Source organism: Diospyros lotus, chromosome 14, assembly GCF_014633365.1.
Source record: "Diospyros lotus cultivar Yz01 chromosome 14, ASM1463336v1, whole genome shotgun sequence".
NCBI lineage: Eukaryota > Viridiplantae > Streptophyta > Magnoliopsida > Ericales > Ebenaceae > Diospyros > Diospyros lotus.
The window spans coordinates 7,925,996-7,949,949 of NC_068351.1; the positions used below are offsets into that span (position 1 = coordinate 7,925,996).

General features: G+C 35.5%; 1 protein-coding gene across 2 annotated transcripts; it reads right to left on the minus strand.

Annotated features, from left to right (window-relative positions):
- Positions 1 to 16,492: 16,492 nt before the first annotated feature.
- Positions 16,493 to 18,525, minus strand: LOC127790545 (uncharacterized). 2 transcript variants are annotated; one of them, XM_052320105.1, is made up of 2 exons: positions 18,016 to 18,525; positions 16,493 to 16,619 (listed from the first exon to the last, which is right to left on the minus strand). In XM_052320105.1, the coding sequence occupies exons 1-2, from the start codon at positions 18,293 to 18,295 to the stop codon at positions 16,594 to 16,596; spliced, it is 306 nt and encodes a 101-aa protein (XP_052176065.1). In that variant the 5' UTR covers positions 18,296 to 18,525; the 3' UTR covers positions 16,493 to 16,593. The 2 variants fall into 2 exon arrangements, with proteins under 2 accessions (XP_052176065.1, XP_052176064.1); XM_052320104.1 differs by lacking the exon at positions 16,493 to 16,619 and adding an exon at positions 16,645 to 16,987.
- Between the last annotated feature and the right edge of the window lie 5,429 nt (positions 18,526 to 23,954).

The window sequence follows — 23,954 nt, forward strand, 5'->3', positions numbered from 1 at the left end:
ATAATTAAGAAATGTGGGAGACAAAGTAAGGTGTTGACAAATAATTAAAAATTATGGGAGGATTTAGTGAAATATAATTAAGAAATATGACAAAATAATTAAAGATAAGAGTTGAAATAATTGAGAAATGTGGGAGATAAAGTAGGGTGTGGACAAATAATCAAAGATAATAGGTGAAATAATAGAAAAATGTGGGAGACAAAGTAGGGTGTGGACAAATAATTAAAGATTATGGGAGAGATTTAGTGAAAAATAATTGAGAAATATGACAAAATAGTTAAAGATAGTGGGTTACTATAATTATGCCAAGCTTAATTCAACTTTTTATAAATAGAGAAAACTTGAAAGGTTTGAGGACTTAAATTAGAAAGAGAAATGTTGTAAGAAAAAAGATTTGAGAGTGAGAGAGAGATTTGAAAAAGAGAAAGAAAGAAAATAGGGAAAGCAAAATATAGAGAAAAATATCAAAAATTCATAGAAAAATTCTATAGGCTGGGTTTAGTAGTTCGTATGAAAATTTGTGACAGAAGATATCGTTGGATATGTAAATCGAGATTTCATCATAGTATAGAAGAATACCTAATCACTCCACGAGAAGGTGAGTTATCTTCGAAAATTTATTAAAAAATTTTAGAAATATGATAATGATATTTTAGAATTGTTGATGATGAAATTAGAAGAGAAATGCATGATTGGTATTTATTATGAATTTTTTAGGCAATAGATGCTTTAAAATCAAAGAAAAAATGAGAAATAAATAAAATATGGATTCTGAAAATTATGAAAAAATTTCTAGGGCTTAGGAATATTATTTTAAGAATTATTGTAGAGATAAATTAAGAAAATTTTATGAGAAAGTATTTAGTTCATAATCTTGAGGAAATAATAGGAGGAAATGGGAGAAATTAGAAAAATTAAATAAAATTAGAAATCTGATTTTTAAGTAATTATGATGCCCATGGTACGTCAAGACTCATAATTGAGTACGATTGGAAGTTTGACGTGAATTTTGAGGTACAATTACGCTAGGGGCAAAATTATATTTTTGCAAGGTAAGTGGTACTTCCCAATTGGATTTAGTTTTATGAAAATACTTGGTTTGTAAGTGGTACTTCCCAACTGGATTTAGTTTTATGAAAATACTTGGTTTGTAAGTGGTTCTACCCAAAACTCAAATTTTTATGTAAATGATTTTGTCATGTTGTCATGTCTTGATGTGAGTATATCATATGGATTGCATTTATACGTATTGATGATAAAATATGCATATGAGCATGATGAGATTCACGATCATACGTTGCATGGATTTGGGATTAGGTACTCACGTCGTTGCTTTGCTAAGGGTGCACTCATACATCTCAGTCTGGTGGGGAGACTGTAAAAATGGCGAGTAATCTTAAGGTGCAGTCGATCCAAACATGAGAGTTATGATGTTATGTGCATTGCATACATACATGAGCATTAAATGTTTTATTCCCTTACTTAGATGATTTATTATCTAACTTGGGCTTTGTCCCTAGAATATTCAAATGTTTCAGATGGAGATTGTAACAGAAACGAGGATGAATAAGGCATGAAATGGCACTTAGCAAAGTGCATGATGAGTTGAATGTATGTTATATAATCCATGTATTTAATTTCTGCAACTTTGAATTCTGAACATTTTGAGGAATGATGATGTATAGTCTCATTTATAGTTAATTATGATGTATAACCTTATTTAGGTTAATGAGAATGTAAGAATTGATTTATGATTAATATTAAGATGTTAGGTTTGATTCTAGTTTCCGCATTTAATGTTTGTGTTGATTCTCTTTCGAGATAAATGTATGAAAATTTTGGGATGGATAAGAGCAACGATATGGTTTAGTTTTAGTAGTATTGAAAAAAAAAATTATTATCTCAAAATTGTCCTAAGTAATAGCGCGCTCAAAAAACGTGGCGTTACACCTTTTGCTTCTTCCTCCTCTTCTGCTCCTGGTATTTCTTCAGGCACCAAATCATTATCTGTGGCAAACTGTGTTGGTGCTGGCTTTGAAATATATTCCTGGGCACTAGAATTTGGATTATGAGATATTGTGGGCTTTTCAATGTCTTTTATCGTCTGGTTTTCATGGAACACTACATCCCTGCTTCTGATCACCTTATTGTCCTTTGGGTCCCATAACTTGTATTTGAATTCCTCATCTCCATAACCTATGAAAATACATGGGTTTGTCCTTGCATCGAGCTTTTGTCTAAGCTTCTTGGATAAAAGTGCAAAAGCTAAGCAACCAAATACTCTCAGGTGAGAATAGGAGGGATTCTTACCAGTCCATATTTTCTCCAGAACTTAAAAATTCAGCGGTGTTGATAGTGATCTATTGATTAGGTAACAGGTGATTCTAACTGCTTCTCCCCAGAATGGTTTTGGCAACTTAGCCATACTGAGCATACTTCTGACCCTTTCCATAATAGTTCGATTCATTCTCTCGGCTACACCATTATGTTGTGGGGGTGCATGGGACTGTCTTCTTATGTCGGATGTTGTGTCTTACGCAGTAGGCATCGAACTCCTTGTAAGTGTATTCGCCTCCATTATTTGACCAGAGACATTTCAACTTCTTTTCTGTTTCACACTCGACCATGGTATGAAACAGTTTAAAGTAATCAAATACTTAGTCCTTTGTCTTTATGAAATACGCCCACACCTTTTGAGAAGTATCATTAATGAATGTAAAAAATACTTGTTTCTGCCTAATGATTCAGCCTCCAAAGGACCGCATACATCAAAGTGTACCAGACTGAGCAACTCTGATCTTCTTGTTGAGGAGTAATTGAAAGAAACTATGTTGTTTTCCAAATAAGCAGTGATTACAAGGATCTAGAGCAGTATTTTTGGTAACAGTAATGAGTTCCTTCTTTTCTAGGGTAGACAAACCCTTCTCACTCATGTGACCAAGTCTCTGGTGCCACAGATTCTGAGAAGGTTCCATTTCTACTATGTTGAGGTTGTCTGAACATATCTTCACATGAGTCTTGTATAATGTGCCATAAATATGTCCTCGAGCGACTACCATGGCATATTTTATCAACTTCCATGTGCCATTGCTAAACTGATTCTCAAAACCCTATTTGTCAAGAACTACTCCCGAAAGTAGATTCAGCCAAATATCTGGCACATGTCTAACATCCTTCAAGGTGATTATGCTCCCAACGCTTGTTCATAGCTGAACATCACCAATTCCATCAATCTTAGAGGAACTGAAATTTCCCATCTTCACTGTTCCAAAATCACCAGCTTTATATGTTGTGAAGAAATACTTATGGGGAGTCACGTGGTAAGATCTTGTAATATCTACCACCTATTTTGTGTCTTCTCTTGAGACATGAAGGCATGTCTCATCATGGATGGAACAGTAAGCTACATCTCCATGGATAGTGACTAGTGTTTCTCCATCCTTATTCTTCGACTGAGAACTATCTTGACCTTGCTCTCATAGCAATTTTCGGTAGTTCTTCTTTAAATAACCCTCAATACCATAGTGGTAGCACTTGTATGTCAGCTTTCTCCCATCTATGGATTTGTCCCTACTTTCGCTCATTCATTTCCCCTTACCGCGACTACTTCCTTGCTGTTTCCCTCGATTTTCTATTACAAAGGCATGAGTTTGGTTCGTGTTCATGTCATTTCTTCTGACCTCTTCGTTGAACAAGGCATCATTAACCATGGATATGGTAAGTTTTCCATCTGGGGCCAAATTGATAAGAGAGACTACTAACATCTCCCAGCTGTCAGGAAGGGAACTGAAAAGTAAGAACGCTTATGTTTCATCCCAAAGCCACATTTCTACAGATGACAACTAATTTACCAGGCTCTGGAACTCACTAGTGTGTTCGGTAACTGAAGTTCCACTTCTCAGCTTTAGATTAAATAATCGCCTCATTAATAGGGCTTTGTTTCGAGTGATCCTAGCCTGGTACATGTTCTCTAACTTCATTCCAGAGGGCATATGCGTCAATCTCTTGTGCTACATGGTGGAAGACACTATGATCAATCCACTGGCAGATCTGACTGATAGTTTTTCTGTTTAATTTTTTCCACTCTGCTACCTTTGAAGGATCAGGGTTTACACCTATTAATTCCAAGGGATCATACAAATCTCTACAACTGAGGAGATTTTCCATCTGAGGTCTCCATAGTGTGTAGTCGGTGGAAGTGAGCTTTATCATAGCTCTTGATGATGATGATTCCTCCATTCACAATAATTTATTCAAAATCAAAGTTAAATATTCCAAAATAAAGTGCACCATTGCTTCTGGAAGGGTAAAAAATAGCATATTTGATTCTTTTGGGGTCAAATTCTAATTTGTGAAAAAAATAAGGGCTAAAGTGTAGTTTCTGAAATTTTAGGGGTTAAAATATAATTTCATAAAGATTTAGGGGCCAAATTGCAATTTTAGAAAGTTTAGGGGTCAAACTATAATACCCCATGTTCGTATGAGGTTGCCACGTAATTTCGATAAGTTTAAAATACCAAAAAATTGGTTTGATAGTAGTTATAAGTATCGAATCGACTGCAGAGAATGTCTTAGGGTGAAATTACCTAAGGAAAATAATATGATCACGATGAGCGTTCCGAGATAAGATTTATAGTATCAAAAGAAATTGAATTGGGAACAGTTTTCGGTACAGCTAAAATGTAGCTATCATTTAGGTTGCAAAATCAAATCGTTGTAGGAGGTTCTCAAAAAATTAACGAAATCTTAGGGGGCTCCGATTTTGTGTAGTGAACAACCCTTCAGTAGTTTCGGGATGAAACTACAGCCCGGAAAGGACACTGGGGCGAATTGTTCTTTTTAACTAAGTTTCAAGTTATTAATTTTGAATTTTCGGTATCGTAATATCAATTAATTTGATGTTTAAGGGCATAGTTGCAATAAAGAAATTAGTCAAGTGAAATTAAGAAGGAAATTTGGATTTAAGTGTAATTTTCCTTAATTAAATGTGTAATAAATTAGTGTAATATAGCTTTATAATTTTATATATATGCATTGTGCGTGTGTGCAAACTGCTTCGTGAAGTTTTTGGAAACGTCATGGCTGAGTGTCAGAATGGTGGCCAAGTTGCAGAGGGGCATGGCTGAGGTATGGGCAAGAGTAGAGAAGAGCTTGGCGCCCAAGCTATGGAATGCATATAAATAGAGAAGAAATGGGAAGCAAATGGCAGTGAGCAGCTTCTGCCGAGAGAAAGGAAGAGAGGGCTAGGTGATCGAGGGAGAAGCATGGAGGTGATGCTGGAGGCCCGAGGCAGCTACAACGATAGCCGAAAGCTGTCGAGGTGGGTTGCAACAGCTTGCGGCAGCTATGGCCGTAAGCTCCCAGCAAAACCGAACGGGGTAGCGGCGACCATCAAGCGAAGCAGCAACGTCCAACAAGGTGAGGCAACTCGGGAGGATCGTTGGAGGCTGGAGTGTCGGCCGGAGTGACCGAAAGGCGGCCAAAGCCGGCCGCACAGCAACAGCAGCCATGGCCGCAAGGTGCTGCAACAAGGCGGCAACAGCCGCGGCTAATGGCGGTCGCATACGACTGCCAGCAGCGATGCGACGGGCGGAGCGAGGGCAGCAGTGGCCGGGGAGGCTGGCGTCATCCGATGGATGGTAGAGGCGGTTGGAGCAGGGAGCCGTGTGCTGGAGTTGCAGGTCGCACAGGTGCAGAGGAAGAAGAAGGAGGGAGGAAGGAGAAGAAAAAAAAAAAAGAAAAAGAAAAGAAAAGAAAAGAAAAAGAAAGAAAAGAAAAAAAAGAAAAAATTCTTGAAAAAATCCCGAAAAATAGGATTTGGATATTTACTAACATTCCGGAGATTTTGGGCGAAAAAACGATTCGGGCACGCGTTTCGAGAATGTAGCACACATACCGAGAAAGCCGGAGGGGCTAAATCAAGGTAAGTAAAATTCTCTAGAAATTTCTAGAAATTCAAGAATATTATTTTATGAATTTTTGTAGTGAAATATTTGAGAAAATATTTTAGAAATATTTAGTTTGGATTTATTGAGGAAAAATAGGAAGAAATAGAGAGAAAAATAAAGAAAATACAAGAAATTATGAAAAAATAGGTTTTAATACTTATTTAAATAAATATGATGATTAGGATGCTTTGAGACTTGAATTGAAGTGGCTTGTGCGAATTTTGAGGTTGGCACGCAAATTGAGGCGATTTGCACCCAAATTGAGGCGATGCATGAATATTAAGGTAGCCCGATAAGCTTGAAAAGGTAAGTGGTACTCCCAAACTGGATTTAGGTTTATGAAAATTACTTGGCTTGTAAGAGATTTATGTTCAAATCTCGATCCTCAGGAATGTTTTCATCATATTGACATGCTCTGATATGTATTCATCACGTAAATTGCATACATGATATGACTATGAAATGCATATGTACACGATGATATCATTGATCACACGTATTGAGACCGTAGGGAGTACGAACTAGCACCGCTACCAATGGTGCCCCCAGACACCCCGGCTTCAAAAGAGGTGGTCGTAAGAATGATAGATAGCATAAAGAGTGCAATTGACACCTACGATGAAAGACATTGCATACACACATGATATAGCATTATGTACCCTTACTTAGATGGTTCATCATCTAATTTGGGTTTTTGCCCCCTAGAATATTCAAACGTTCCAGATGAAGATTGTAGCAGATTCGAGAATAAATAAGGCATAAAATGGTACTTAGTAGAGTGCATGAAGAATGAAATGTATGTTATGTAGCCCATGTATTTAAGTTTTGCTACTTTGAATTCTGAACGTTTTGAGAAATGTTGATGTATATCCTTATGGTTAATAAAGATATAAGATTTGATTTATGATCAATGTTAAGATATTAGGTTTCGATCATTGCTTCCGCATTTGATGTGTATAATGATTCTCTTTCGAGAAAATGATTGGAAGTTTTGAGACGAATTCGAGGTATGATGTGGTTTAGCTTTTAGTTTGAAAGAAAAAAAAAATTATTATCCCAAGTCATAACACGCCCGGGAAGCAGGGCGTTACACAAACTATAATTCCAAAAAACTTCAGGGACCAACCTTTAAATTTGCCAAAGTTCAGTTGTATGTTAACGTGGTAGCCGCATGGAAATGACGTGGTAGACCAGTTGATGTGGCGGACGACGTGGTAGTTGACGTGGTCGTCCTCAACCTCCAGTAGCACGTGTGGCGCGTGACTCATGTGAAGGCCACAAACAGATATTCAGTAGGCGCGTTCTGGCTCTGTTCAACCTGTTGAAAATACCACCGTGCTTGTCTTGGCATGAGGAGTCTTTTAGTATGATCAAAATACCAATTGGACGTGATAGAAAAAATTCGAGTTTGAAGAACAGAGGCTATGTTCTTCAATTTCCTTCTCTAGCACTCAAACTTGGTGCCGAACGACAAATAAACCTCTATTATTTTCGCACTCAAACCTCTATTATTTTTTTTCTCTATTTGTAACGAAGAAATGACGATGAACAAAAAATCATGAGGAACGGTGATCACTGATTACTTGTTGTTTTCTTATTTTTATTTTTATTTTCTAAATCAAAGGATATGAGTGAGAAAAAGAAGAAAGATGAGAGAGATGAAGGGTAAATTGGTTATTTAGGTTATTTTTAACAATAAGGGTAGTTATTGTCATTTATCAAACATTAAGGTATTTCTTGCATTTTTACCAAACCTCATGTATTTTTTTTTTTTTTTGTGTGTGCAATTTACTCTTAATTATTTGTGATATGAAAATGTGCAATGAATTTGTAAGTTATTAGATTGTTTAACGATACGGTTCATTAAAGAAATTCTAGGTCTAAGTCTATCTCTCCCATCCAAGTTATAGTTTACTATCTATTGTTTCTCTAATTGAGAACTTTCATACAGTTATTAGAAAAATGGGGAAACATCTAGGGGTGTGCAAACGGTTATAACCGAACCGAACCGAATCGGTTGCTATAACCGAACCGAACCGACCGACAGCCCAATATAACCGAACTAACCAAAATCGAAAATAACTGACTCTAAAATATGCTACCCGAACCGGACCGATAACCGAAGTTTTGCCTATAATAATAACCGAACCGGTAATCGATCACTATATAATCGAACCGAACAGGCTGGTTCGGTCTATTTGTTCGGTCTAACCAAACCTTTGAAATCTACTGAACCGACATTCATGGATTCCTACCCGATCACTATCAAACATTTTATGTAGGAAAGAAAGCATAAAACAAAGTACAAGTGTCAAACAGGTCGGTTCACATAAGAAAGCATGAATTGTACTCAAACTTCTATTCCAAAAAATAAAGCATGAATAACTATCTCTAATTTGTAAATTAAATTGTTCACACTGGCTATTTTCAGTATTTTGAATACTCTAATTGTAAGTAAACAAAGCATAAATAAGTATCAAATGAACAAAATACAATTTCAGAAAATAAAATCACTTAACATCAAGGACTTAAACCCATACCACTGCACTGCTGTTGTAGTCCAAATTTCTTGAAAAATGATGCATTGACATTGAGGTTGCCAAGACCAAGAGGCAAGAGCTGGTAAATTAACCACTCCATTTTCCAACACAACGGCACAACCTGCACAAATTATATCATAGTTTCAAAATAAAAAAAAAAACTAGTAAAAAATAGTGAGTTCTGCTAACTAATGAATGCATTTTTGAAGCTCAATAAATAATAGAGAAGTTTTTGTGCAGTTGTACAAGTTCATCCAAGTAATGTACTAATGTAAATGGACTGGAGGCAGCAACTCTGGGTGTGCTAACGATTTTTCAAAATAAGCAAAATAAATACACAATCCTAGGTGATGAGTGTGCTAATTATTATCAAGTTAAAAGACAACGTGCTATGTTCTATTATCATCCAAAATAAACAAAATAAATAAATAAACCCAATACAATATATGTATTGTATTGATTGAGAAAAATCACTTATTAGCAGTATACTTAAACTAATTAACTTGATCAAATTGATTGTCTCGATATTTCCTGTTCCAAAATTCATAGCATGAGAAACTAAACTAATTAACTTGATCAAATTGATTGTCTCGATATTTCCTGTTCCAAAATTCATAGCATGAGAAACTAAACTAATTAACTTGATCAAATTGATTGTCTCGATATTTCCTGTTCCAAAATTCATAACATGAGAAACTAACACAACACATGTGCACTATCATTGGAATTCAACAAAAACATATGGAAAGAAACAACAATCATTTTAGCAAATCCCATGCCATAATTTTCAGGATTAAGTGAACATCGCAAATGATGAAAGGAAATAAACAAATTGAAATCAAACATATGGAACCCTAATGCTTGTTCACAACCAAGTCAGTAGGATTAGATTAAAAAGATGAGGGCACAGTGGGGTATGATGAGGCAAGACATAAATTAGGTTAGGTCAAGGATTCTAAATATCATCCTTGCCTTGACCCCAATTGAAAAAAAAAAAAAATAAGGGATTTCTTGAACTTGACTTGACTATAGTGTGGTGAAATAGCCTTTGACTTTACCCAATCAGTGTGGGCAGGGTTAGGTCTCTGCAAGTTCAATCCATTTTGCCAACTCTACTTCCATGTTTGTCCTCCGGACGGATGGCAAAATTGGGCACCAGCTCCAATTGAATCAACATTTTTTTTTCTTATTTTAGTCTTTTTATTGAGTTGAGTGATATGTTGATAAATATAGGAAACCCATCACGATGGGGTTAGTGATCGATTTACAAGTCTCTATCTGTTTCTCTTTATCCCCACTAGAAACCCCATCATGCGAGGTTGGGTTTCATTGAAAACCCAACTCAATCACTAGAACTCTCTTTTGCTTTTAAACTTGGAACCAAATTTGGGTTTGATTTCTTTGAACATTTTGGGTTTGAAGCCTTTGAGATCTAGGTTCTATTTCTTGGCTTCAAACCCAAATGGATAGCCCGGGCGAACAGCAAATGGATATATTGTATCCATGCACACCCCATGCATCGATCCCATCCTCTACTAACAGCAAATGGATAGCCCGGGCAAGTCTTACACAATCAACAAAGCCATCAACAATTAGATCATTTGCAGAAGCTATCAACTAAACAACATAATCATGAAATCCAAAAAATAAACAAATTTCTTTCAGTAATTAAAATAAAGAAGCAACCACCATTTACAATACTTACAGTTTCCAAAAAATAAACAAATCTCTGGTGTTGCATTCAGAGCATCGGAAATTAAAACTGATAACCAGCAACATCAAAAGGCTATAAGTAATCTATGCAAAAAGTAGAACAAAATCAAATAAAAAATTATAAGGCAACATGGGACATGAACATTGGATATCCCTTCAACCAGTCATCAATAATTTTCCACCAAAAGAATATCTCTATCAAAAGAAGCAAAGTTACCTGACTTGTTGCACTCAGCCAGTGCTCAAGGCCAAAAGGCCAAAAACCCAAATCTAGACTTGCAACAAAGTTCGGGAGCTCCCCCAATCCAGAAAACAGTCATCTCATAGAAACAATACAAAGTAAATGTGTAAAAGAAAATGTGTAATGAGTCATGACTCCTAACTTTGTCTTGTTAGTCCAAAAAACCCTTAAACACAGTCAACCAAAGCAAACCAAATTACCAATAGATAACAATACATGTCATATTGGAGAAGTCAACTGTCTAACCTTCTAAAAACACATAAGAAAATGGCCAGATACTTCTAAAAACACATATTGGAGATGCTAAATGAACTAAAATGTTGTATATATGCTTCATTCTAAATCTGTAAAATAATGCAATAAACAAATATTAACTAATGCATTAAACACATAAAAACAGATACTGAAATTGAAATATTAAGAGGCACAAATTCTCTTACTTACAAATGCATGAGTCTTTAAAATCTAAATTTCCACTGGTGCGGAGCTGTCAACGATAACCTTTGCCAATTCTAAAACAAACAATACATAAAATTAATTAAATAATTTAAAAGTAACAAGTATTGAACTAAAAGTAAAAAAAAAAAGAGTAACAATTAGTTTACCTTCTTCAAGTTGTTCAACATGATTCAAATCTTCTTCAACACTCATTAGGGTGGTAGATGACCGAATCCAATCTTGCGTACAAATCAAACTTTCAACCACTTTAGGAGAAAGAGAACTCCTAAATGGATCAAGTACTCGACGCCCTGTACTAAAGGCAGACTCAGACGCAACAATAGAAATTGGAATTGTCAATACATCCCGAGCCATAGAAGATAGAATAGGAAACCGATGAGAATTCACTTTTCACCAATTCAAAATGTCAAAGTCATCAGTTTCTCCTCACACACTTCACTGAAATACTTATCCCATTCTGAAGGCACAGTTGTAGACCCACTACCACTAGCATACTTAAACTTTTTGAAACGAGAACTAAGTAAATTTGGTCTGCCAAATTTTCCCTTCTCACCATTCTCCACAATAGATGGAGTAAACACTTGAGACTGCTCTCCTGCTTCACCTTGAGGCGTCAATTTTTTTTTATATTCTTCATACAAAACATATACGACATCTTTTAAGGACAAAACTGCAGCAACCCCTTTCTCACCTGGATACATCTCCTGAAATGCATACTCCATAAACTCTAACTTGTGCCTAGGATCAAGTACCACAGCAATATAAAGCAAGTGATTTATTTTTTTTGGATCCCCCCAATATTTATCAAACTTTTCTTTCATTTTTCCATCCATCTCACTCAACTCAAGATCATCACCCTCCTACCACTCATGTAAAAGACAGTGAACGGTACTAATCTCATAGAAAAAAGTGTTGGAGGTGACATATGAAGTACCCAAAACCCGCAAAGTAAGCTCATAAAATTGTTGCAACACTCTAACAAACATTCTGACCCTCGTCCAATCCTCTGGCTTGGGTCTTCCATCAATAGTAATAACCTATTGCAAGTCATTATTCCAACTACTCGTACCAAGATCAAGCATAAAACATGGCTCTTCCTCATCAAATCTCTCAAAAGCCCTCTCAAACTTTTGAGCAATCTCTAACATCAAGTATGTGGAGTTCCATCTAGTTGCAACATCCAACGACAATAAGCCTTTACACTCTATTTTTTCCATTTTCACACATTCTTTGAATTTTCTTAGTCTTGCTGGAGATTGCCTAATATATCTGACTGCATCCCTAACTCTTGTTATTGAATCATCTAGCTCTTTCAACCCATGTTGCACAACTAGATTTATTATATGAGCCACACACCTAATATGCAAATAATGGCCACTCATAATGCTAGCATCCCATTTTGTCATTTTTTTCTTGAAGTTACCCACAGCAACATCATTTGAACTAGCATTATCTACTGTCAAACTCAAAACTCTATCAAGTTTCCATCCCATTAAACACTTCTCAATTGCCATAGCAATGGCATCACCCTTGTGACTATATATTGGACAAAAATTTAAATTTTTTTTCTTCAATGTCCAATTGTTGTCAATATAGTGTGCCGTCAAGCACATATAATTAATCATTTGAATGGAGGTCTATGTGTCAATGGTTAAGCAAACTCTTTGACATGAATTTTTTACCTCATTCATCAATTTTAACCTCTCTTCATTGAATAATTCAAAACAATCACGAGAAATTATCCAACGTGAAGGAATCCGAAATTTTGGATAAATCACATTAATGAAATGCCTAAACCCCTTATTTTGGACAAATTTGAAAGGCATCTCATCCACTATCACCATGCGAGCTAAAGCCTTTCTAGCAAGCACTTAATCAAATCTCCAATTCACCCATCCCATACTATCCCCCTCTCTCTCAACCCCCGTTGAAGTTGGTTGCAAGTTTAATTGCATTTGGTGGGTTTCCAAAGCATGAGGGTGTTTCTTACATGTTCCCATATGATGCCTTAGAGCCGTAGTCCTATTTTTTTGGGATCACAATGGAACTCCCTAGAACAATAGTTGCATCTTGCTTTAATTTGACCCTCTGAATTTGTAAACTTTGTAAAATGATCCCACACATCTGACCTAGCTCTTAATGTTTTTCTCTTTGCCTTTCCTAGTGATGTTGCACCTCTATCAGCTTCAGATTGACTATCTTGACTTGGTACTATTGGTGTAGGTCTTGAACTATCATCCATACTAGGGATATTTGTTGTGTGACTAGTGTTTTGTTCTCTTGCCATCTAAAATTAATACAATTGTAAATTTGTAATTAATATGTATTGTATTTAAAGAGTGATTTTAAATATATTCTAGTTGTTGTCATTTGATTTGTGTCTTAGGGAATGAAAAGATCTCACATCATTTATAAGTAAAACAATTGAGGAATTATGCAATCTGTTGAATGTTGACAATCTGTTGGCAGATTGTTTTTTGCTTCTGTTTTTTTTTTTTTTTCCCTTTCATTTTGATTTCAGTTTCAATGGATTCCTAGATTGAGGCATTATGTGGTTTAATTTAATAATTTGAGCTCGATAAAGGCATTTTCTTTAATTTGACAATCTGTTGACAGATTGTTTTTTCTTCTGTATACTGTATGTGGTTTAATTTGAGCCTAATGAAGGCATTTTCTTTATTTAGGAAAGCTTTGGTTGTTATAATACATGTGTTTATTTCATTATGTTATTGGTGTTTGTTGTGCTATCTTTTGGTAAAGTCTTCATATTAAAAATCAAACATGGAAAAAAATCATATATTATATTCTAATTGTATAATTTGTATTGTTCCCTTACATACAACATACATTATTTTAATAAACACACACACACTGCCAAAGAAGGTAATAAAAACTATACAGTTGATGCAAAAAGTATCAGCCAATAACTATATCATTTTTATAAATGCACACAACAAGAGACATGCAGTTTGAAAACTTATGGTGTTTATGAAAAAGTAAAAGGGAAAAGAAATAACTAAATTATTATTAAATTTGTTGGATTACTACTTTATTCATATTTTGACATTTTTTTTAAAGTTGTTAATGCATGTGACATGACATTATAAGATAAGATTTCATTATTGTTTAACTGCAAAAATTTCAAGATCACAACATAAGAACAATGGATTGGTTGTGGTAATTATTTTTAAGAGTGACATCCAACCAACCACATACAATATATAATCATTTACACGAAAATTTTTCAAATTAGTGGACATCAACAGATTCAACACAACAGTGCATCCAACCACATATATACAGTATAAAATCATTTACACGCTTATTGCTCAGATTAGTAGACATCAACAAATTCAACACAACAATTACATGATGACATCCAACCACATACAGTACAAAATCATTTACACGAAAATTTTTCAGATTAATGAACATCAACATAACAGATTAGTGAATGGACAAAAGAAAACAGAACAACAGTCAACAAAGAACAAAATAAAAGCATTTACACGAAAATGTTAAACAGTTAACAAAGAACAAACTAAGGTAAGTTACCTTTAACCTTTAGGAGTGGACGGACAGACGGCTAAATCGCTTTAGGAGTGGACCGTGGACCGTGGACGGACGCCAGTGATATCTGTAAAACAAAAGAACAAAATAAATACAGAGAGATAGAGGCATAGCCGCATAGAGCAACTAAGAAAGAAAGAGAGAGAAAGAGAGAGGGAGAAAGGGATCGCTCGAGAGAAAAAGAGATCGCGCGATGAGTCGATAATAGAAGTAGAACTAACCTGTTGGACGGCGGTGGTGACGAAGGACGGCCGAAAGCAATCGATGACGATGGTAGACAGCGATAGTGACGGTAGGGTTTTGGTAGGGGGTTAGGGTTTCAATTTCGAGCCCCTCTCTTTCTCGTCGATTAGAAATCTGGAGAAGGCTCGAGAATGCACTCGAAGTCCCCTCACGCACGGTTAACTGAAATCATCACAAAACGACGTCGTTTATGATACACAAAAATGATGTCATTTGATCATTGGTCAGCTTTGATTAATCGGTTAATCGACCACCAAACTAAGCTTATATTTAACTAATCGAACCGGATGACCGAACCGAACCGAACCTTGCTGACCGAACACATAACCGAACCGACCAGGGGTAACCGAATCGACCAGTTCGATCGATTCAATTCGGTTAGTTCAATTTAACCGAACCCCTGCACACCCCTAGAAACAACTACCTTGAACACATGAATCTTCTTATGTTACATTGGCGACAATGAGACGTTGGAGTGCATTGGGTTGCTCATTGATGGCAATGCAAATCCTTATGAGTGATTGCCAATCGTCTAGTCCTACAGGCATCTGTATACTTCATTTGGCGTCAGCATAACAATTGTTGTTTTTATGGGAAGGTGCATCCAACTCATCAACTTGCTTATCTTATTCAAAGTGCTACTTAGACTAAATTATTCACTTTACACTTTCACCAATCTCTTCAAGAGATAGCCTTTATTCATTTTTGGCGTATCCTAGTGGATTGTCTTCGTTAGTTTTGTTGTTATTTGACTTATTGCCCTTGTAATCTCTTTATCTTGATAGTTTTTTTTTTTTCTCTTCTTGTGTTATTGCTCAGGACATGTCCTACCTTGACGATTGTTTCATCTATTTCTGGTCAATAAAATTCTCATTTACAAAAAAAAAAAAAAAAGAATTGCTCAAAAAAAGACAGATGACTTCAAATTTTGAGATTTATTTAATCCTTTTTCAACTGTACATTTTATTTTAAAATTAAATGACATATTTATCGTAAAAATTTTGCAGTTAATGGTCGATCCATTTATAATCCAGCGACTATCATAAGCTTGGGCACAGTGAACAACATGCAACAACAATATCAATTTGTTGGGAGTATAGCAATGTACGTATATATAAATATATAATATTGTTTTTCTTAAATTGTTATTAAATAACAAGAAAATATATATTTTTCTTAAAAGGCGTACTTAAGTCTTTGCTTTATTTTCGTCCAAATGCGTACGCTCTCTGTCAACAACTCTCAACTGAAGTTCAACTAATTAGGGTCCATCTTGCCAATAAATTTTGCTGCATTTTCCAATGAACATGAACACAAAACATAATTATAGTGTCTAATTTTTTTTTTCACTCAAAATACCCCTTTCATTTAGTTTACTGTGCAAATTCAAAAGTATTAATTAAAACAGTTGGTTCACATTTAAGTATTAATTATAAAACTTAGGATTTGGGTTTTCCTTATCTCCAAATTAACAACAAAAACTTTGGAAATTAATTCAATTTAATAGTTTAATTACCAAATTTAGTTGAATGAAGGGGAGAGGAATTTGGAGACTTTGGTGCTTGAGGGCTGGCTCCATATACATCTTATGAAAAGGTTTGCATTCTCACATACTGAATTTGATGGCTAATGGCTTGACTTCTGCTCCCGCTTGTTAATTTTGTTTTTCATTCCCATATACATACATATATATACACACAATCTCCAACTACTGCCCATTCCAATTCAAAATCATAAATTTATTAGCGTTACTATTTACTATATATTATGTTGACCTAACATGTAACTTGTAGGCTTGAACATTCATCCAGTTGACTTAACATGTAACTTGCAGGCTTGAACATTCATCCAGTTTCAGTGTATCTTTTCGGTATCAGATTCATGGACCCTTTTGAGCTTGATGGACTGATGGACATGCAAATACATTGATGTCAGGTACGGATGCATGGAACGTATGTATGTGTACGTGCAGGGGAAATGTGAACCAAATGGATACGTATCCGTACAAACGAATCTTGTGTCAAAGTTAAATATGCAAGTAAATAAAGCAATAACTAAAGCACCATGAAATGTGAGGAAGGCGAGGAAGGGAAGAGTACTGCCAGCATATGGTAGGTATCTATCTACCCCTTTCTCGGCCACACATGACACAACCAACCAAAAGGTTGTCTGTTGGGCTCCTTACACTTGTCAATCCCCACACCAACCTTCGTGTTTATTAGTTAAAAGCCGCTTCTACATTACAGTTTTGGGTATCTGTACTTTAAGGTTCACTGTAAAGATATAAAATTAAAAAAAAAGAGATATTAATACTAGCAGCATACTCTAAAATTATCCGATTTGTCAAAACAGTATCATTTGTGCATAAATTTAAAAAATAAAAAATTAGTTATACATTAATTAAAAAAAGAACCATGATCACTAAGAAAAGAAAAATAGCTAGCATCCCCAATCACTACACACACACACATATATATATATACATATACATTTCTTGATATGAACTTTTTTTTAAAAAAGAAATCCCATATAAATAACTCTCATTTTCCTTTACTTGGGGTATTTGTTCATTATGTAGGTGCAGGCATTGATATCTCAAAAGTAGAAGCAAAAATAATAAAGAACTGGATGCTGCGAAGAGTTTTTCCTGGGCAAGCAAAAACAAGCCTTGCCCCCCCTTGCCCCAGCAAGACATACGCCCACCTTCACAATTAATCAATCTTCTCCATCTCAGAGTCAATTAATGAAGCTGTCCAAATATATATATATATATATATGAATGTATCTAAACAGACGAAGCATGTATGTGCTCATAGTTTCAGATTGAGATGTCGGCAAAACCTGGGTACTTAGTCAAATAAAGATGGCAGAAAATATCTCGATTATTTGTTTTGGGATGTTTCAAAATTATAATTATATCTTTTACTTGTTTTCTATTACTGCTTAAAATGCAAGAGATAAAATTCGACCATAGTGGACGAGCCAATCGAGTGACTGGGTCGACACACAAACCAGTTTCCATTAGAATTACCAATAAAATACACCTGAACAATACCAAGAGATATGTCCATTGGAGAAGTGGAAATTACAGTAGGTAATGAATTAAGGCTTCACATCATAGTAAGATTGGAGAAATTAATGGATGGAGAGAGAGAGAGATGAGAACTGCATAAATATGGACTGATGATTAGAGCGAGAAGATGAGCAGAATCCATCGATAACTAGCCGGCGGAGCATATATATACATAAATTAGCTTTGGATTCCTTGGTTAGACTGAGGAGGCCGCGCGATTGGGATTACCTGTGGAGGATACAACGCCATTAAGACCAAGAGGGCCATGATCAAGACGGGAACGAGGAGAAGCGTCAGAGGCGGCGGAGGAAGTGGCGGCAGCACCAGCGGCAGCACCGTGAGCGACGCTGTTAGTACCACCATCAGCATAACCACCACGGAACTCCGGCTCAAGTATCTGGACATCAACAACCCCATTATATATTACTGACAGGAACCCAGTCCCTTGATGATGATGATGACGATGATGATGATGAAGATCAGATGAATCAAGCCCACAAATCATCATCTTCTTCCATGTCTCAATAGCACCTCCTATACCATTGCCGTTAATGTGGCTGATCAGATCAGAAATGCTGGCTACTCAAATTTGGCTGATATCTATAAACATATATATGTACACATGAGCAAAGATGATATATATATATATATGTATAGTGGTGATGTTTGTAAATGGGGCAGCAGCCGACTATCTGTACCCCAAATTCGTCTGGAGAGTGAACATGTCAACAAGTAAAGTTCAATGCCACAGTAGCCCTTTTTAGCAATAAAGTATTTTGTGTCTCCAGTCACCTCGCCAAATAAAATTAAAATTATTGTCTCGAATCAATCACATCACATTAGGTATTCATGATAAAATTAAATTTTATTGATAATAATATTCACTCTATTAAATGTATTTATAATTTTAATCTTACCATAAACACATAATAACATATAATTAGTTTAGAGCATTAATTTTATAGTCCATCTGATGCACAAAATGCTTTCTCGTTTTGAGAGCTAATTTTGAAGCTTTGGAGGACTTCCCCTTGAAAAAAGAGAGATTATTTTTTTGAGGATCTACGTGTTGCAGAAGAACACTTACCAAAACAAAGAATTAGTAAAGATTATAAGCAAAATCAAAGAAATATCGAAACAACCAATAACACAAAAAAGTAAAAACATAAAACTCCCTATAAAATAGCGTTTCAAGGCTCAAATCTGGAGTTGTTCAGTTTGTACCACCCAAGTAACTCCAAAGAACAGGGACACCAAATCTCACGGAAGCACACAAGAACCAAGCCACGAAAACCCCCAAATCAAACCCCAAACCCTCTCAGCCAGAACACAAAATCTCTTACCCAAACCACATAGGTTTCGCTCACAACAAGATCCACTAAGGAACAAGAGTAATCACTAAGATATGGGACAAAAAACAGTGACCAAAAGCTTACCTCTAAAGGATCTGTCGAACCGTATAAATAAAGGCTACTCATTGCTCGACCAAGGGCTTCCAAAGGAAAGGAATACCATTTCCATGGAAAGGGAGATCTAGCTGAAAGAGGAAGAACCGACTCACGAAGATCGACCATCAAATAAAACTATCGGGAGAGCAAAGAGAGAGAGAGAGAGAATCGGCCGCCAATAAAGGGCAACAGAAAACAGCAAGGGGCCTTTTATATGACGATGCTAGGGCAAGGCAAAGGGCTAAGTGGGTCTGGGCTTGGGCTTCCTTAAGTCTTGAGCAAATAGGCTCAGCCCATTTCTCCTCCAAAGGCTTAATAAATGGCTTATGACCCGACTTCTTTAATGAGCTGCCAATGAATGATACGAACTATGGACGGTACTTTAATCCCGAGCTGAAGCCTATGAAGATAAACCCGAAAAAATTAGTCATAGCCTTGGGCCTCATTGGGAAACAAAAAATGACAAATCTCCACCCGATTCCCAATGAGGACAACACACACAAACAAAACAAACAGCAAGCATATGCAAAAGAATGCAAATGATGCAACATAAGCATAAGCAATTATCAAGTAACCTTACCAATGTTAAGAAGATCGAGACAACTTCTAAATTTGCCCACAGGCAAAATTTTAGTCCCCATATTAGCAGGATTATATTTAAAAAGCACTTTTTCCAATCTAATAATGTTTTAAGACACAATATCACGAATGAAATGCAATCTCACATCTATATGTTTAGTGCATTCATGAAAAACAAGATTTTTACATAAGTGAATTGCAGATTGACTATCAAAGAAAACAATCACATTTTCATTAAGAACACACAGTTCATTTAGCAATCCCTTAAACCACAGGGCTTCCTTAATAGCCTCTGCAGCAGCAATGTATTCAAACTCGGTGGTAGAGAGGGCAACAATATGTTGAAACTGAGGCTTCCAACTAATGCATGATTCACACAAAGTAAATACAAATGATGATGTGGACTTCCTATTATCTCTATTACCAGCATAGTTTGAATTAGTAAACCCTTTTAATCTCACATTATTAGACTTATGCTTATATATTAATCCTACATTGTAGGTGCTCATCAAATACTTCAATAACCATTTCACTACTTCTCAATGATAGGGACCTGGGTTTGTCATAAATCTACAAAGTATATATAGGCACTAAAAAAAGAAGTTTCAGAAAACAGTAACTGTAAGACAAAAAACTCAAACAAGCTGATACAGATTTACCGAGCTAGATCTCAAGAATGAGATCTAGAAAAGAAAACGGGTTGGGTCTCGCAGACCTGCCAGCCTCCACACGTCGCAGCCTGCCAACTACGCGTGCCTTCACTAGCCGAAGAGTAGGCTGGCACGCGTCGGTCAGAGCGAAGCTACTCAAATGAACGATCATGGATCTAGGGTTGGTTTACCCTGAATCGCTCACTGCACAAAACAATAGTAGTTAGACGATTCAAGTTCCAACGTAAACCCTAGAATCACTTACCGTGTAAATCGATCGAGAAAACCAGAGAGTTTTTCGATTAGGTTTTGATTTCTCACAACCCAGGAGCCACACAAAGCTCTAATACCATTTGTTGCGAAAGAACACTTACCAAAACAGAGGGTTAGTAAAGATTATAATTAAAACCTAAGAAATATCAAAACAGCCAAGAACACAAAAGAGTAAAAAAATAAAACTCCCTGTAAAATAGCGTTTCAAGGCTCAGATTGGGATTTGTCCAGTTTGTACCACCCAGATGACTCCAAAGAATAGGAACACCAAACCTCACGGAAGCACACAAGAACCAAGCCATGAAAACCCCCAAATCGGACCCTAAACCCTCTCGACTAGAACGCAAAATCTCTTACCCAAATCACACAGGTTTCACTCACAACAAGATCTACCAAGGAACAAGAGCAATCACTAAGATATGGGACAAAAAGTAGTGACCGAAAGCTTACCTCTAAGGGATCTGTCGAACCGTATAAATAAAGGCTACTCATCAATCGACCAAGGGCTTCCAAAGGAAAGGAAGACCATTGCCATGGAAAGGGAGATCTAGCTGAAAGAGGAAGAACCGACTCACAAAGATCGACTATCAAAGGAAACTATCGGGAGAGCAAAGAGAGAGAGAGAGAGAGAGAATCAACCACCAATAAAGGGCAACAGAAAACAACAAGAGGCCTTTTACATGACGATGTTAGGGCAAGATAGAGGGCTAAGTGGGCTTGAGATTGGGCTTCCTTAAGCCTTGAGCAAATGGGCTCAGCCCATTTCTCCTCCAAAGGCTTAATAAAGGGCTTATGGCTCGACTTCTTTAATGGGCTGTCAATGAGTGATACTAACTATGGACAGTACTTTAATCTCGGTCCGAAACCTATGAAGATAAATCCAAAAAAATTCGTCATAGGGTTTGGGCCTCATTGGGAAACAAAAACAACACTACGGATTGGAAATCAAGGAACAATTTTTGGAATGCTATTTTTGATAATGGATTGGTATTTTATGAAAGATTTGAATGTATATATAGGTTCATTTTGGAAGTAATTTTTTGGATATTTGTACAATGTTATAAAACATTTATGTCTATATATATATTAGCAAGGTTTGGAGGGGTTATCCATAGTTTTGATTTTTTTTTAAATTTCAAAATCAGATAAATATATCAAATATATATGTTTTCCAAAAGGATTTTAGAAATTACTTTTGAAGAATTAAGATCAAAATATTTTAATTATAAAAAAAGATGTTTTGGTTTCGAGTACCACTGGATCAAAAAATACATAGTTTCGATAAGACTATTTTGGGATTTTTCTTTTTTTTTTTTTTTGCTAAGTAAACTAAATAATTATCTTTGCATTTGACTAAGTGAAATTAATTAATATATTAGGATGCGTGAATCTGGGAGTAGATTAATTGATACTGTTTAAAAGAAATGGGAGACTTGGAAATTTTCTCGATATAGAATATATGGCATTCTTAAACTCCCTTGAAAGCCCCTAATTTTTTTAAAATTCTATTGGAAGAAATACAATCAACTAGTCAACCCCTTGAATGGTTCAAGTTGGCTCTTGGTCTGATTTTCTGGTTGTTTAGTGTATATTTTAGTTTCATTGACCGGATGTAAAAATAATTTTTTAGTTAAAATATTTTTAAACAATCATATCCATTACTATACGTAGTGGGGTCTGGTAAAGTACTATGTTATCCTTATCGCTATTGCAAAATTTTACCTATCATGTGGTGAAAATTTACCCAACCAATGTGAAATAGGACAATTTTTATGGATTTATGAGAATTAGTTAGACAGAAAATATGAATATTCATTTTACAAATATAAGTAAACAAATAAATACAATTAATTAATCAAGATTGACTCCAAAGATGTCTGAGATCTTTGAAGTCAATGTTTGAAGTCCACTTTGAGACTTTGGAAGAATCAAGCTTGGAAAATATTTGCAAGATGGAAATATATGTTTGGAAACAAGAAAATGCATGGTTCTATGCAATAAAAAATACCAACGTCAAACTGTGCTTCAAAGGAACAGTTTGAACCACTTGAAAGGCCAAGTAAAAACCATCATTATGGATTTGGAAATAGTGGGAATTAGTTCTGAAGAGATGACCAGAAAGTGGACTTCGAAACAAAATATTAATTGTTTTTCGAAAACGGATTTGTGCAAATTAAGATGTGTTTTCAAAGCTTAATTAGAATTTAGAAATTAAAACATTTCAACATGCATATATAGAGAAACTTGTTCTAAGAAATATGTTTAATTACACATATATATATATATATATATTGGAAGGAGTTGAAGCTTGAAGCTGAAGAATTTGAAATTTGGTATCCTGATGAACGAATCAGGAGCCAGAGTAAAGACTGATAGTGTGGTGTCAAAGAATTGGAAGCTAACTAGGCCTAAATGGATGGCCTCAATAATTTGCTTTTTTAGGTTTTGCCATCTTGAAAAAGAAGGATATGATATAATAATGCCTATGCTGAAATTTGCTCGTCAAAAATTCAAAGTTATGATGGAGAATGACCCAAAATGGATTGGTTCATTCGCTTCTCTCAGTCCCTGTCGATTAATATCCTGTACTAATACATATACATCTGCTTTTCCATCATCATCCATGTCCCAACAACATTACATATACATGAACATTTTGTGACCACCAAGCTAATATTCTTCGACTTCATTGAGTACCGTACGTATTGGAAAATATTTTTGTTAGGTAAAAAATTGTCAGAAAGCTAATTTACAATGTCACTTTGTCAAGGAATTCGAGTGGGCTGGAAAACATCATTTTTTGCCCGCAATACACGTAACTAACGTCATAAGCTACCACCTTGTGTGGTTGAGAAGCATAGGTTCTAATAGGACAAAAAAAAAAAAACAAAAAGATTTGAAATGTAATTTTAAACAAATTAACCTTACGAGATTGGAAGTGACCAAACAAAAGTCTCCATATTTGACGCATTTCCATGCCTGCATTTATACATGCAATGAACAACTGTTAGATTTATATATATTTTGATTGGTCTAATAAATTAAAAATTAACTACAAAAGTTAAAATTTATTAAAACTTAATTGGGTTTCGGAAACCCTTTTTTCTTTAGCCTGGTTAATTACTTTTGTGTGCTTTGGAGTATTAATCTGAGCGTAGCTCAGTAATCAAATTTTAGTTTATTGGTATTTGGGGCTTTTTTTTTTTTTTTTTTGGTT